At 34.1% G+C, this 14791-nt stretch overlaps 1 protein-coding gene across 1 annotated transcript in view; it reads right to left on the minus strand.

Annotated features, from left to right (window-relative positions):
• LOC146160383 (VPS35 endosomal protein-sorting factor-like) overlaps positions 1–14791 on the minus strand; it is a 35212-nt gene that overhangs the window by 8856 nt on the left and 11565 nt on the right. Inside the window, exons 4-19 of the mRNA XM_083384424.1 lie at positions 12876–12992; positions 12782–12812; positions 12635–12714; positions 7601–7729; positions 7359–7443; positions 7227–7277; positions 5614–5758; positions 5458–5551; positions 5255–5332; positions 4143–4265; positions 3911–4069; positions 864–980; positions 738–791; positions 556–636; positions 411–473; positions 242–327 (exon numbers count right to left, since the gene is read on the minus strand). Coding sequence (XP_083240550.1) covers positions 242–327; positions 411–473; positions 556–636; positions 738–791; positions 864–980; positions 3911–4069; positions 4143–4265; positions 5255–5332; positions 5458–5551; positions 5614–5758; positions 7227–7277; positions 7359–7443; positions 7601–7729; positions 12635–12714; positions 12782–12812; positions 12876–12992 — 1493 coding nt within the window. The remainder of the gene's footprint in view (positions 1–241; positions 328–410; positions 474–555; positions 637–737; positions 792–863; positions 981–3910; positions 4070–4142; positions 4266–5254; positions 5333–5457; positions 5552–5613; positions 5759–7226; positions 7278–7358; positions 7444–7600; positions 7730–12634; positions 12715–12781; positions 12813–12875; positions 12993–14791) is intronic.

The following is a 14791-nucleotide window of genomic DNA, read 5'->3' on the forward strand; positions in this document are numbered from 1 at the left end:
GTGCATGTAAATGGGCTTAATGCTGTAAAGACTTGGGCATGGATTAATTACAACCGAGTATTAACCGAAAATGTTATGTCGCTATGTGTTGTTTATAGTGTGTTTGCTATTCAAAATACGGACTTGTTACGGTATTAGTTTGGACTGGGACTGAGGCTTTGATTCAGACTTGAATTAGTTTACGAATGACTTGTTTACAACACTCCGGTAAACCAAGAAGCATATAACTTTAATGCAAAACCTGATGAAAGATTGGGCAACCAACTTGCAAACTTTAACCTTGTATGATTCATTTTGAAACATATCCAAAAACGGTAACAATTTCTCCTAAATAAAAAAACACTTATTTAACACATTAAGAGCAAAATATGTTTTAACTAATAAATATAAACATCCCACACTAAACTTACCATTGAAAACAACTCAGAGAAATTAGTTATGTACAGTAAAATCTTGGAGACGACTGATGTAAGCTGTATGATAAATCGCAGTTATAGAATAAATATTATTTGAGTTTTAACTCAAATTAAATACTAGGACATTTATTTGTCATACCTTATTATAATGTTTTTCAAATTCTCTGTCTGGAGTCATGTGTTTTATAATGTCTGCTAAAATTGTATCAATTTCCTTTTTCTGTTCAATAGCAACACAGGGTTAGTATTCGGAAATAGGACACTAAACAAAACTGAGTGTAGGGTAGCAAAGTAAATTCTAACAAAACTAAATTTACTCACAGTAAAATGTTTAGCAGCAAACTCAATCCAAGCCTCAGCACAGGTGATGTATTTCTAAAACAGAAGTAAACACAATTAATAAGTATATATATAAAAAGAGAAAAAATATAAATTAGAATTTCAAACCTTGGGATCTCGAATTTTCATTAAAACCTTCCAGACTTCATTAAGAAGAGGAAGCCGATCATCCTCAGGAGGAGCACTTTTAACAACTTTATTTGCAAGAGTTACCAAAACTTTCTCCTAGAAATCAAGTAATTATAAATAAATTAGTAAAAGTCTGTAATATTGCTATTTTGTTTTGTCGATTCATTATAAATAAGCAGTAATACACTGTATTCTGAAATATCTAGGATTGAAAGAGTAATATACAAATCTTCCTTTGGTATAATACAGTGGTTCTCAACCTTTTTGTTCTCGCGACCCCCTTTTGAGTTTTCGATAACTTTCGCCACCCCCCAATTATAGTGTGTGATACATAAACCTGAGTAAATAAAAAACACATTTTAAAATTGGCAAAATTCAAAAGGGGAAAAATCTAGACTAGGATTGCATCAAAATTTGGCTAAAATGTGCTATGCACGTTGCACAACAAGCTAAAGTTACGGTTTGAGCCAGCAGGGTTGTCAGATGATGGGTTAAATATTAGGACACTGTTGGTGTGAAATTCAGATATTTTAGGTCAAATAACATTAAGCATGTACCTAGTGCAAGACTAAAGAGAATCAATGGAGGTAACTGTTCTTGGTGAGCAGCCAAAATTCCTTACAAATTTACAAAAAAAACGGTTAGTCGTTGACGGTAGTCCAATAATAAAGCTTTCTGTAAATTCTATTTCCTTTTGCTAAAACGGCAACACCAAAATGTTATTACCGGAATTCTGTTGATGTTTTAGAAAAGGCTATGTAAAAGTTATGATACCGCTGACAAGTAGAAATACTTTGCCTGTCACCTATTGTAAACCTAGCACAAATTTTATTGTAAGTTTGCCTAAATTTTAATTTGATACTAAAGTGCCCTATACTTCACCTGACGCTTTTGTGCTGCACAGAAAAATTGTCTAAATACGCCACATAAAAAAAAAAAATTATTTTCGTTGGTAAAGTTGGTATAAACAATTTTGGAGGCCTTTGGAGCCCGTGGATTTGCTTCATCCTACAATATTTCAAATAAATTCGGCCAAATAGAATAGAAAGCTTACTGTCCTAATAATTTAAAAACCGTCGGACACAGCAGTTAAAATTAAGACAATTTATCGTTTTTGGCCCAAATTTTGTAATCGTGACGTCATAAATGCGACAGGTTCACTACAGCAAAAGCCACACAAAGACAAATGTTAGACTGGCGTTGCTTTTGTGCATTCTATACTGCTAAACTTTTGGTTCATATTGCTTATTTCTTATGAAGTTTTTCTTTATCAAACACCACACGGAGACTAAAAACCAGTTGTTTGTTAGCATTCCTTTTTGTGGGACATTTTTGTTTTATTAGTAGAAGGTTTATTGCTCATGGGCGTAAAAATAAAGTAGTACAAAAGAACGAAAAACACAGTTGAATCAAATCCAACTTCAAATGCTTGACGTATAGACCACCTAAATTGCTTGGGTCTTACAGTCAACACATACATGTAACATTTCGCAATAAACCTTCAACATTGACGCCAGACACTAAGTGGGCTGCCACCATAAGATTTTTTCTGTTACTTTAATATTTGATTCATGTGCCAGCTGAATTGAGGAAAAACAAAGGTATAGTTGTGCTCCCAAAAAATAAAAAACAAATGTCAATTTGTGGCAGCCAATCACAAAGTAAAATTATTTTATAAAGATGATATTCATACACAGCAGACTGATGTTCGAGAAGAAGAACTGTATGAGTATGGGAAGAAATCAAAATGTTCAGAAGCGACTTCTATAAAATTAAAGGAACTATAAACAGGATTCAAAGAAAAAACATTTATTTAACATCAAAACATCACATTCCATGTTTTGTCTGCTGGATTACAGGTTAGTTATAAGGATTTGATAGCAAGGCAGTGTGTGGCACTTTCAGTAAAAATGTATGGTGCAGGTTAGTGTGGAACGGTTGTTTTCAGTTATGCGTCATATTCAGTCTGGCCTTTGAGCCATAATATGAGAGTACTTGATTGAAGTCATTTTGATCAAATTTTGTGGTTAGAAACAATTATCAATGACTTTACAGCAAAATCATTCTAAAGCCTACATATCATTTTGTTTTTTTTACATTTCCGTTGATGTTGATATTGTTCTTGCAACTGTTAGTAACAACAAGTTTCAATAAATTTGTTCATATCCTTTATAAGTAAAGCAATGTATGCCCGATTCCTCAAATGTGCGGGTTATCAAAAATACACAAAGACCAATTGTGTCATTTGTTGGCAGTCCAACGTATCATCTTACCAATACCTGCGCAACATATTGTCATGAACCCGCCAAAGTCTATTTTTAGCCTGTTTAAGTACTTAAATAGAAATTGTTTTCGCCCCTCGTGCAAATTTGTTCTGTCCATCATAAGTTCAATGCAATTTTTTTCATCTTTACAGACAAAAAGTGTATTCTGCACTGTTGCACTCTCTTCAACAAAAGTTTAACAAACTAAAGTTTAACAGCGTAATATTAATATTTTTTGCTTTTGGGTCTAATGTATTCCGTCTTTAAAATATGAACGAAATAACAGCCGTTTTCTAAACTCTGAAAGATACAGATCCATGTCAACATAATTTAGTTAATGCCATGTGATATATATATTGTTTGCCCGAATAGGTGATCGGAACATTGGTACTTTAAAAGAAATTGCCAGAAGAACAATTTTCAATTGAAACGATGCCTGGCAGCAACAGCATATTCATACTGGCTTTAGTTCGAAGTGGGAAAAAAATATTAAAATTTATGTCTAAACAAGGATTGCATGAGGTCAGTTATACTTTTAAATGTCTCGTTTTGCTCCACTTCTTGATAAACTTTGCAACACTGCATATCATTGGCGCAATAGATTTTGTGCATCAGCAAAAAATATGTACTAGTTAAAATGTATTACATGTATACTCTTTACCTAAAAAGTTTGTAAATAATGATGGCAGATCACTGAAAATATTTGTTAACTAAAAAAATGAACCAACCACATTGGAAATATTTGAATTTCTCTAATCTTACCCTTGAAAAAACATCATCTTCGAGTTGATTTATTAAATCACAAAGTCGTAGAGCTCTGGTGCTAATAAATTCTGAATTAAAAGCAAATAAACAGCAATCAAGAAGCATAAGACTGTATCCAGCTTTTCTGCACCGTTCTAACACCTCTGTAAGTGTAGCCTAAAAAACAACATTTTTGTTATTTGTCAATATGAAACACAAAATAAATAAAAATAAAACATTTAGGAAACACCTCGCTTGCATTGTGAGCTAAACATGAAAGAATCCATTCCAGAGATGGAGTAAAGTGGTCCAAGTACACTGAAATGTCAAGCTTTTGTGATGCCATTTTGTTTTGAACTGAGTGGGTGTGAATCTGAATATTCCGAAATAGTTTATATGTTTTAAAAGCGTGATAAGAATATTAAACTATAGTGATAAAAAATATTAGGTTTTCATTAATGGAAGTTAAGCATGTTCAGTTACCAAACTGTTCAGTTGTAGTTCCAACTATAAATGGTGACAGGGAAACATGACAAACATCTTGCAAGTTAAGGTTATACAAAAAGTCTTCTTTACTTTATATTTGTACACTCACCCAAGTTCTTAAGCCTACAATGACTTTCACAAAGCACACCTGGTCATGTTTAGTTTTAAAACAAATATTAATAACCTAACATGCCTAGATTTTGTTTATGGTAAGTAGTGATATTCCTTTAGCACCAGTTAAACCAGTGGTTCTCAACCTTTTTTCACCGCGTACCACCTCGAGGTTCTATGATCTTGTTGCGTACCAAGAAATTATAAAAAAAACTCAACTTTACTCAAAATGTATATAGGATTATTAACAGGGGCGGATTAGCTAATTAGTTAGCCCGGAAATTTTTACTAATCTTGAAAAAGTTTCCGTTTTTTAACTTGCAAGATACCGATAGTCAAGTTTTGTGATTCTTTGTTGTTTTTCTATAATGTCATAAAATAAATTTGCATAGATGTTTCGGAAAGATAATAATTCCTATCATTGATGAATCATAAAATATTTAACTATGTATAGTTTATTACAATAGAAAAAATGCTAAACTTTTTCGTAAAACTGTAATTTTATTTAAAAACATACTGCGTACCACCCAAAATTACTTCGCGTACCACTAGTGGTACGCATACCACAGTTGAGAATCACTGAGTTAAACCCTTCAACTCTGCAAATATCTTAAAATGTATTATATATATAATCGGAAATGGTTTAACTATTCCTATTACTTTTTTAATAACACAGAAAATGAATAAGATTACAAAATTATTGCTATAGTAATTGTTAAAAGTAAGAATAAAAACATAGTGTTAAAGCGTTTTTTGTCTAGTTACCTGTTTATAGGTTTCCAGAAAATTATAGAAATTAGCTTTCAAATGTCCCTTATATTTTGGTGTATGCGTAACACCAATCTGCAAATATTATATTTTTTTTAAAAGAGTAAAACAATAATACTAGTTATCGCAAAACTATCAAGCATACTTCTAAACTAATTATAAATATTTTATAGCAAACAATTTATAGGGTAACATAATACTTGACATAGATAAGCCCGAAGGTAGACAGCTACCAGTGGGTCACCAACACCACATGCCATGCTTGTGAGTCGATTAAGAACAGCTTTAGATTCCCTGTAACCAAATATATTATAAAAAAGGACCAAGGGCACCTTCAATTGTTAAAGTTTACCAACCTGTCTGATAAAAACTGGCTGCAGTGGACAATTGATGCTTCGACAAAGATCCTAGGTAACAGCTCACGGATTGAGGATATTTTCAGCATCCAATTAACACAAATCTCTTTTGCTGATTCTGGTACATCCTCAGAAACAATGTTATCTGTCAATGTACAATGTTTTAATTATTGTCAATAATCTATAGCAGTGCTTTTCAAATGTATATGAGTTATACCCAAGTGTATACCAGAACAAGGCAAGGGAAACCTGTCTAACAAAAGCTATGGACTAGGTCAGGATTAGTGCAGGTCACTAATGTGATAGAATACTTTTTCTTTTCGACCTATCTGAAAAGGCATGGCATCCTGAGCTTTTTTGTTAAATATTGTTAGTCGCTGTTGTGCGAAGTACGAGCGGTGGTGTGTGACCTATTGTTTTATAATGCCTGGTTATTTAGAAACAAATTATTGAGACTTGAGTCGTTCATAGGCGCCGAACGTGGGTGTGCAGAGCGTTTTTTGACGTCCTGAATTTCTTGCAGGGCGTTAAAACGCCCTGGAATTCGCCCAAGTTTCGTGTACAATTAGTGTGCAACTCCACTTCTGTGAACACTATATATTACAGCTAGCGCAATCTTGGTTCACTAGCAGTATGCGCGACTTTCCTGAATAACATGGGGAGAAGTACCATCTGCGAAAGTGTTCGTTCGCACCTATTAAGCGGCACGGAAAATACGAAATACCAGGTCGCGCTAACGTAGGTGTGTTTAGTGAAAAATCTTCTGTGATAAAATATGCATCAAGACAATTACTGAGGCTAAAATCTATTTCATAACTTTTAAACGCCGTACAACACAGTGCTTCGTCTAGCGTCACAACTCCTATAATGTTAAATATGCTAAGACGTTTGGTCACTCAAATCGATAAATAAACGTAACATTCCAAACATAAGCTTTTAAACGCCAAACAAATACAAAATACTCGTTCAGTAACGCCGACTCCTCTCGCACAAGTCTCTTTACTTTTTAATATCATCATAGCCCAAAAAAATTCGCCCTCGCTTCGCTTGCTCGCTCGCTCGTTCTGCACTTATGCTATGGCGGATAATAAGTTAAGAACACTGCTCAAAGTAGATTGGCACTAACCTTCTTCCGTCATCATTTAAATACAGGACAAAGCATGCATTAGCTTTGAGTACAGTTATTTCTGACGAAATTACAGGAGACATAACGGTTGTTTTAAACCTAATAAACGGAATCGCAAAATAGGTTAGCGAGACCTGCTACGTTTTGTTGGTAATGAGCGGTGGCGTAAGGGCCCCCCTTTTTAAACTGGTACACATATAATGTGTTTTTTTGTTTTTTCCAAATGTCTGTAGTGCGAAATGGTTCTATTATAATGATCAAACTATGTGTTGTTAAGATTGGCAGCAGGAAAATTCATCTAACAAATTATTGAGACACATCCTTTCGTTTAAATTATGTAGTACATTCGCGTTTCTGGTTAACTAATACAAGGCATTTTTTTTAGTTTTTTTAAATTTAGGCTATACGACCAAATGTCCTACTAACAAATCTATCAAACAACGAATTGCAATTGCCTACACTTTAAAAACCATATTTAGAAACCAACCTGCAGACATTCCTTTGCAAAGTGATAGGATTCTTTCGAAAACCAGTAAACCTTTTCAAAATATATGAATGCAAAACTCATTAAAAATTGCTTATTCACAAACTAAAAATGGATTTTTAAACAAATAACTACCAAATGTATCCAGGAGATCAGTGACCAGCACAAATTTACTTGGGTAGAACTGAATGACCGATACATCTCCAAGTAGTTTTGCACACTGAAATAAAGACAAATAGTACATAACATTTATACATAAAATAAATACATATCATACCATTCTACATTGAGCATGACAAAGTTTTGATCATGCCACTGTACGAAAAATACAAAACATAACTTTGTTTTATGGAATATATTTATGTAATATAACAAACCTGAATCGCAATTTTTAACGATTTAACTTTTTGATTTGTGTTCCAAGCTTCAGTCAATGTTTTATTTAACTGGTGCATTTTGTCAACAAACTCTTGTTGAGAAAGATTTTGCATTTCAATCAGTCCACCCTTATAAACAATGTTTTTAGTTTTTAACACATAAAATAAGTTTCACAAATCACTTAAATAAAAGCATAATAAAACTACACAGGGTGTGCGGTTTTGTATATTTCACCAGGGGGTACAGCACAGTTCTACTATAATATATCAGGGGGTATAGTGCGGTTCTACTACATCATACCAGGGGGTATAGTGCGGTTCTGCTATATTTTACCAGGTGGTGTTCCCTAGTTATTAGGGAGGGTCGCGAAAACACTTTTTTTTCAAATCCACCTGCCTCATATGGATTTTGATAGATAGACACCTAAAACCATTGTATACAAAATTTAAGCTCATTTGAACAAGTATTGGTGTGAGGAAATCGAGTTGAATTTTTGCCGAAAATTGCGAAATTTTAGGTTATGTTTAATCTATGTTTTTTAAGTGAAATTTATTTACTGTGAACTTATACTTGTTTTTTAGACAGTTATGGAATGACTGAAGCAAGTTAGATCTGCAGAGATTGCAGTTTAATATTTATTTGCAGTTGTTATGAAAATTGAATTTTTGCCGAAAATCGCAAAATTAAAAAAAAGGCTAAATTTTGGATTGGCTTTAATCTGTACTTTCCAAGTCAACCATGACTTTAAATTAATGTTCATGGAAGATAAAGACTCACTGCAGATGGATATAGCGGCAGGAGACTGCGTTTTACAACAAATTGTGCCAGTATTAAAAATTTTATTTTTGCAAAAAATGTTAAAAACAGTAAAATTTGAGTGTCGAGTGTTGCCTGTCACTACAAATGACATAAAATTCCGCTTTAATTCAGATGATGCATGGAGTTTTTTGAGAGTTTAACTTGAAAAGAATAATTCCCTCTTTTCTTTTACGTCCACAAACGGTTGTTCATGGAAGATAAAGACTCACTGCAGATGGATATAGCGGCAGGAGACTGCGTTTTACAACAAATTGTGCCAGTATTAAAAAAAAAAAAAAAAGGATCATTGTCAACGATCATTGCTATAAGAAGGTTCCATCGCTGTTGGTACTGTAGTATTTCTTTCGATCAAAAATATTTATACAATATCACACACACCATTACAAGGACAAATTACACCACATTCTGAATCAAAAATAGGACCTCTAAATCATGGCTTACACTTGCACCCAGGGTTTGTCGCCAATATATAAGCGAAAAAAAGGTGGAATGAAATATCTAATGAAAATCTTCTACACTTGGTTAACTTATTAGAAAAAATTATGTTCCTTTGTGGTTTAGAATCAAATGTCAACCTGTCTACAAAGATGCCCCATGCCATATATTTAAATCACTGCAAAGAGTTAAACTGCTTCTCGAAAAAAATCAGAATATTATGAAATATGAAACGTTCTCACAAAGAAATGCATCAGGGCAACAGCGAGAACCTCACAAAGGCAATGATCGCTGACAATGATTCTATATTACGAGGAAAAGCGGGTCATAATATAAAAAAAGATACATGGTTAAAATCAATTTGGAGATGACAATGTGAGACACAGTTCAATAGACCAACACTAAATATAAAGCGGAGGATTATACCGATATGATAAGCTGGGAATATCCAACAGAACCAGTTTAATAACAGAGGACCACATCAGTTGGGAAAAAAATCAAAAAGGTTATGTAATATATTACTGTTTGGTAAAATTGAGAATCATACCCACTCAATGGAAAGGGCTATTAGAATTGTTACAGAAGCAAGCAAAACCGTTTGTGGACGTAAAAGAAGAAAGGGAATTATTCTTTTCAAGTTAAACTCTCAAAAAACTCCATGCATCATCTGAATTAAAGCGGAATTTTATGTCATTTGTAGTGACAGGCAACACTCGACACTCAAATTTTACTGTTTTTAACATTTTTTGCAAAAATTAAATTTTTAATCCTGGCGCAATTAGTATTAAAACGCAGTCTCCTGCCGCTATATCCATCTGCAGTGAATCTTTATCTTCCATAAACATTAATTTAAAGTAATTAAAAAGTACAGATTGAAGGCAATCCGAAATTTTGCCTTTGTATAAAATTTTGTGATTTTCGGCAAAAATTCAATTTTTAAACTAAAAGTAAATAGCAAAAACCGAAAATTTCGCATTTTCACCCAATTTTGTGATTTTCGGCAAAAATTCAACTCTATTTCCTCACACCAATACATGTTCAAATGAGCTTAAATTTTGTATACAATGGTTTTAGGTGTCTATCTATCAAAATCCATGAGGCAGGTGGATTTGAAAAAAAAGTGTTTACGCAACCCGCCCTACTAGTTATTCTATATTCTTTCAACGGGTCTTATTTGCAGGGTCCATATTCTCCAAATGTTGTGTTATCCGTTTCGGTGCTTTAGCAGGCAAAAGCGTATGTGGCCCGAAGTTGCATGTTATAAGTTGGACATTGTGAACTTTTACAAGATTGGTTACCAGTGGTCTTTGTCTAAATTTTGCTACAACGCAAACCTATAATTTGTCTTTATAATTAAAAAATTCAACACTTTTTTCTTCCACCCCTATGCGCCTCTAGTCGGGGGACAAAAGTCAATAGTGCTACCTAAACGTTTTAGTTCTTTACAGCTATCTACTCCTTTCTAGCGTCAGAAAAAACTTAAATACAGAATTCGTTCATATCGCTTGCTTTATTCAGCCCATGAAGCGACTGACATCCTGCTGTGCTTAATTGTAAAGAAAGGGGGTTCTCTTAGTAAAATAACTTATTGCTCTTACAAAACAACATATTTTACCGCCGCAAATTTAAATGCAAAATCTGGAGGCAGTGTAAACCTCTTTGTTTGCAATTTTTAATCTATCAATAAAAGCACTTCAATTTTATATTTTTGGTTAATTATTTTCCCCATAGGTTAATTATTTTGAGTTGAAATTCAAAATTTTGCTGCGCAACAAAACCAATAACTTGTCTTTTTAATCGAAAAATATTCAAAAAAATTTCTTTAATTTATTAGACACCTTAAAACACAAAAACGGCCGAATTTTAATTTTTGATCCACTAAAATACTCCCCTTTTGCCCGGAGGTAAACTGTTTATTTTAACATCACGTTTGAAATTTCCTTAAGTGTTGTGTATTTCAATCACCCAAATAAAAAAAACTCAGGGGTTAGGTTTAAAATTTTGTTATGTATCCATCATTCATAAATATTTTCCGATTTTTTTTTTTTTTTTGAAGTTCCAAACTAATTATTATTTGTTTGCGTTTGGCACTTTTTGGACACTGTTTGTTGGAAATTTTGGGCACCTGCACACATGGTAAAAAATTAGAGGGAACACTTTTTTTAATTGGGAGATACCAGCTGCAAAATAGTTAAGTCAATTGCACCAGCATAGATCCTGTCCAAAGTGTCAAAATCAAGTGTGGGTCAAGCTAAGGCTTACAAACTCTGCACCTGGCATTACACGTTGGTCACTCGCCCTATAACACTTGATTGACACTTAATTATTAGGCATAGGTTATGGCAAGATGTAAAGTAATTGGTCGCCTGAAAAACAGTGATGCCACACAACATACTTCTTAAGTATGCAGTATAAATGTGTCGCCACAGTGACAGGCCTTTCAAAACTTGTCATTCGCGTATGTACAATTAGGCGCAAACAATCTGGGGTAAAACGAAGAAATTATATTGGTTCTAATTACCCGATATAAATGGCAAAATTGAATAAGAATCCAAGGATGCAATATTTTACTTTAGAAATCCCTAATCGTGGGCCACAATATTTTTGCATATAGTTTGCGTGCCGCCAACCAGACTCAGTACAAGGAACATTGGACTTACGAACATTGCATGTGGTTTGCGGCCATAGGAAATTTAACAGATTGAAGGCACGGGACTATTTGGGTGGAGTCTGAAGTGTGCTTGCATGGAACCTATATTCTGGCAGACTGTAACACGTAAAGGTGGAATAGCAGAGAGTGAAGTATTTTTATCCAAAGAGTGGATCGCTGTATATCACCCTAGTTTGGTTATGGAAATAAATAAATACAGAGCTCTCGAGTCAGAGCCGGGGACGGAACTTGACTGGGTCCGTTAATTTAGCTAGAGTCAGACTGACTCACAATTTCTATGAACAGTAAGATACAAACTCAAAAAGTGTAAAAGAGACGTTAGCAAAGCATACACATGAAGAGCGAAAAATTAGTGTATATTTGGAAAAAATTTTAATTTAGTGCACATGACACATGAGGCATACAGTTATTCAATCTGTTGAACTTGATAAAACATCAATTTTATTACAAAATTCATTTGAAATTTGTTCGTATGTCCAATTTTCAAGACGCTAATCCTGATGAGGACAGCTGGTATCTGCTCTCGAAATGTCACTTTAATAAGTTAATTTACACCAGAAGAGTAATTTCTTTCAATTGATACGTTGTCTGGTGGAGCAAATTCTATTTTTTTTATGGGTAGCATATTGTTGAAAAAATGACCCACTTTTACTGTGGCAGTACTATGACTCAAATTGTTGTAAATTTAAATCTTTGTTACTTTGGCAAGGGTGTTTGTAATAACTAGGGATCAACCGATATCACTTTTTTGGACCGATACTGATAGGCAATTTTTTACAATTTGGTCAACCTGTTTTAGTTTATATACCTTTATTAATTATCAAACTATTATTTTGCATATTAACTTGGCGTGATAAAAAAATCCAATTTTTTTGATCAAAAAATGGGTAATTTGTTTGTTCTACAGGAAAATTTATATCATATTCCTGTACTAAAATATCGGGCGAAGTATCGGCCTACATTTGCTGATACCGATATATCGGTAGAAGCCAAATATCGGCCGATATTATCGGTAAACCGATATATCTGTCTATCTCTAGTAATAACCATAAATTTGATTATAAAGATTCATAAATAGTTGTACAATTAGGTATATAAATATATAAACCTCTTCAAAGTCATCCAACTGGCCAAGTCGATCTTTAAGCTTATCAGAGATGGTAGAGTTTGCTTGGTGACGTCTTAACCCTAGTAATAGACAATTAAAATAACTAGGAACCGCACGCACTTAACACAAAACTCAGGACACACCAACCTTGATGGGATTCCCCTTTAGACATTGATGTCTGAAATTATATACAAACAGTTATACATTGAAAAAAATATAACTTAAAAATAAATAACATTACCATAGCTACGGAGAGCTTGTCATTAGTAGTATATTTTGACAAAATCTTCAACTTTCTTGATGACCAAGGCTCAAAGTCATTTCCATATTCCACATTAGTTTTATGCATTTCTGTTTTCTAGTAGTGTATAAATTAATAAAAATACATTTATTTAATCTGTAGTCATGGTAAACATGACTAATTCTTATTGAGTTGTCACAGTAGATATGCTTTAAAGTGCCAAAAATGAGATGAAATGAGAAAAATGTTCCAAATGGAATGATTGTTTTTAGCAAATAAGACAGTACTTTAAATATCTAACTCAGGCCCTGAAAAACTTGGGCTCTAAAAAAATGTGCAGTGGGCAACATGTTTAACACCCTCAACTAAATACCAAAATACTAGTCATTATGGTTAATGTAATTTACGACATTTGATTGAAGATTGCAAACAATGGTCATTAAAGCCATCAATATTGAATTGCAAAGTATAAAAACAGACAACGTGCACACCAAAAAAATAACCGAACTTTTATAAAAATATTTTTCATTCAAGTAATCAGTATACTGTAGAGCAGTGGTTCCCAACACGTTTTTAAAGCGACCCATTTAAAAAAAAATCAGTTCGGTAAAATCTTGCGACCCAAGCAAAATTTTTTTAAGCCATACAACATTGCGTTGCAAACAAACAGCACTACAAGAGCAGTAACTTTTTCCGAAAATAATATATTGATCAAATCACTAATGAGATAGCTGTGCTCGCTTGCTGTCAGCAAGATTTTGAAATCGGGGGGGAATTTTGCTTAGGCATAGCCGCATGTCAGCTTAAACTTCTAGCCGGTTTGGCCGTTTAGTTTTCAATGCACACATGGCGCTAAATCCAAGCCAAGTTGTTGCAAATGGAATCACTAATTTTAAAACTGTGGGATACAAATTGTACATGGAAGCCCAAAAGTGAATATTTGCAGAATCTATCTTTGGGGTATTTGTGTTTGAAGGACGCAAGAAATACGATTTGCTGCTTCTGTCGTTATGTCCATAAATTGTTCTGCTACATGGATGGGAAGTTGAGGCAGATCTTTTCCAGAAAATGGATCAATGATTGATTCAATCATTTTGGCTAAAATGTTTTAGACATTCACCATAGTAGTGCACAAACTTTTTGGCAAGCTGTTCCAGGTGTCCAATTATGGTCTGCTTAATATCAACTTCCTTGCCACAAATAAATTGCGTTAGCTGAGGAAACATATCGTACTCATCTCTGGTGACATAACTTTTCCAGAGTATGAAAGATTTTTTGTGGTAAGCCGAAACTTTGGATGCGTGATCAATCACCGTAAAACCATTGCCTTGCATAGATAAATTTAGAACATTCAGAGAGTCAACTATATCGGCAAGGTAAGCAACTTTTGCATTGAAATCTTCTTGCAAAAATTTCTCGGCTAATCACACTCACAGTTCTGTTGCCTCATAGCAAATCTCCTCCCGCAAAACACAAACTAGCTTCAGGACACGAACTCGTGACAACCACCACACTTCTGTGTGCAGCAACAACGTTTGATAAGTCCATGTCAGTGCACAAAGACGAAAACAAACGCCGATTTAGTGGCCTTGCTTTGATGAAGTTTACACACTTCACAACATCATTCAACACTCGAGCAGCTCTCGGGACAGCTTTTTGGCAGCAACGGCCTCTCTGTGGAGAAAGCAATGAGTCCATACAGCATTTGGGGCTTTGTCTTTAATGCGTTTTACCACACCAGACTCTATGCCTGTACAAGCTGCTGCACCATCGGTGCAAATGCCAGCACATTTTTATTCCAATGGAATGGAATACTCCGTGAGAAATCATCCAACAAATGAACTGGGGTAAACTTTCAATATCGGTAGATTCATCAAATTGAATGGAACAAAAGGGAGACCCCTTCACTTATACGA

The sequence above is a fragment of the Ascidiella aspersa genome, chromosome 3 (assembly GCF_963924565.1).
Source record: "Ascidiella aspersa chromosome 3, kaAscAspe10.2, whole genome shotgun sequence".
Lineage (NCBI taxonomy): Eukaryota > Metazoa > Chordata > Ascidiacea > Phlebobranchia > Ascidiidae > Ascidiella > Ascidiella aspersa.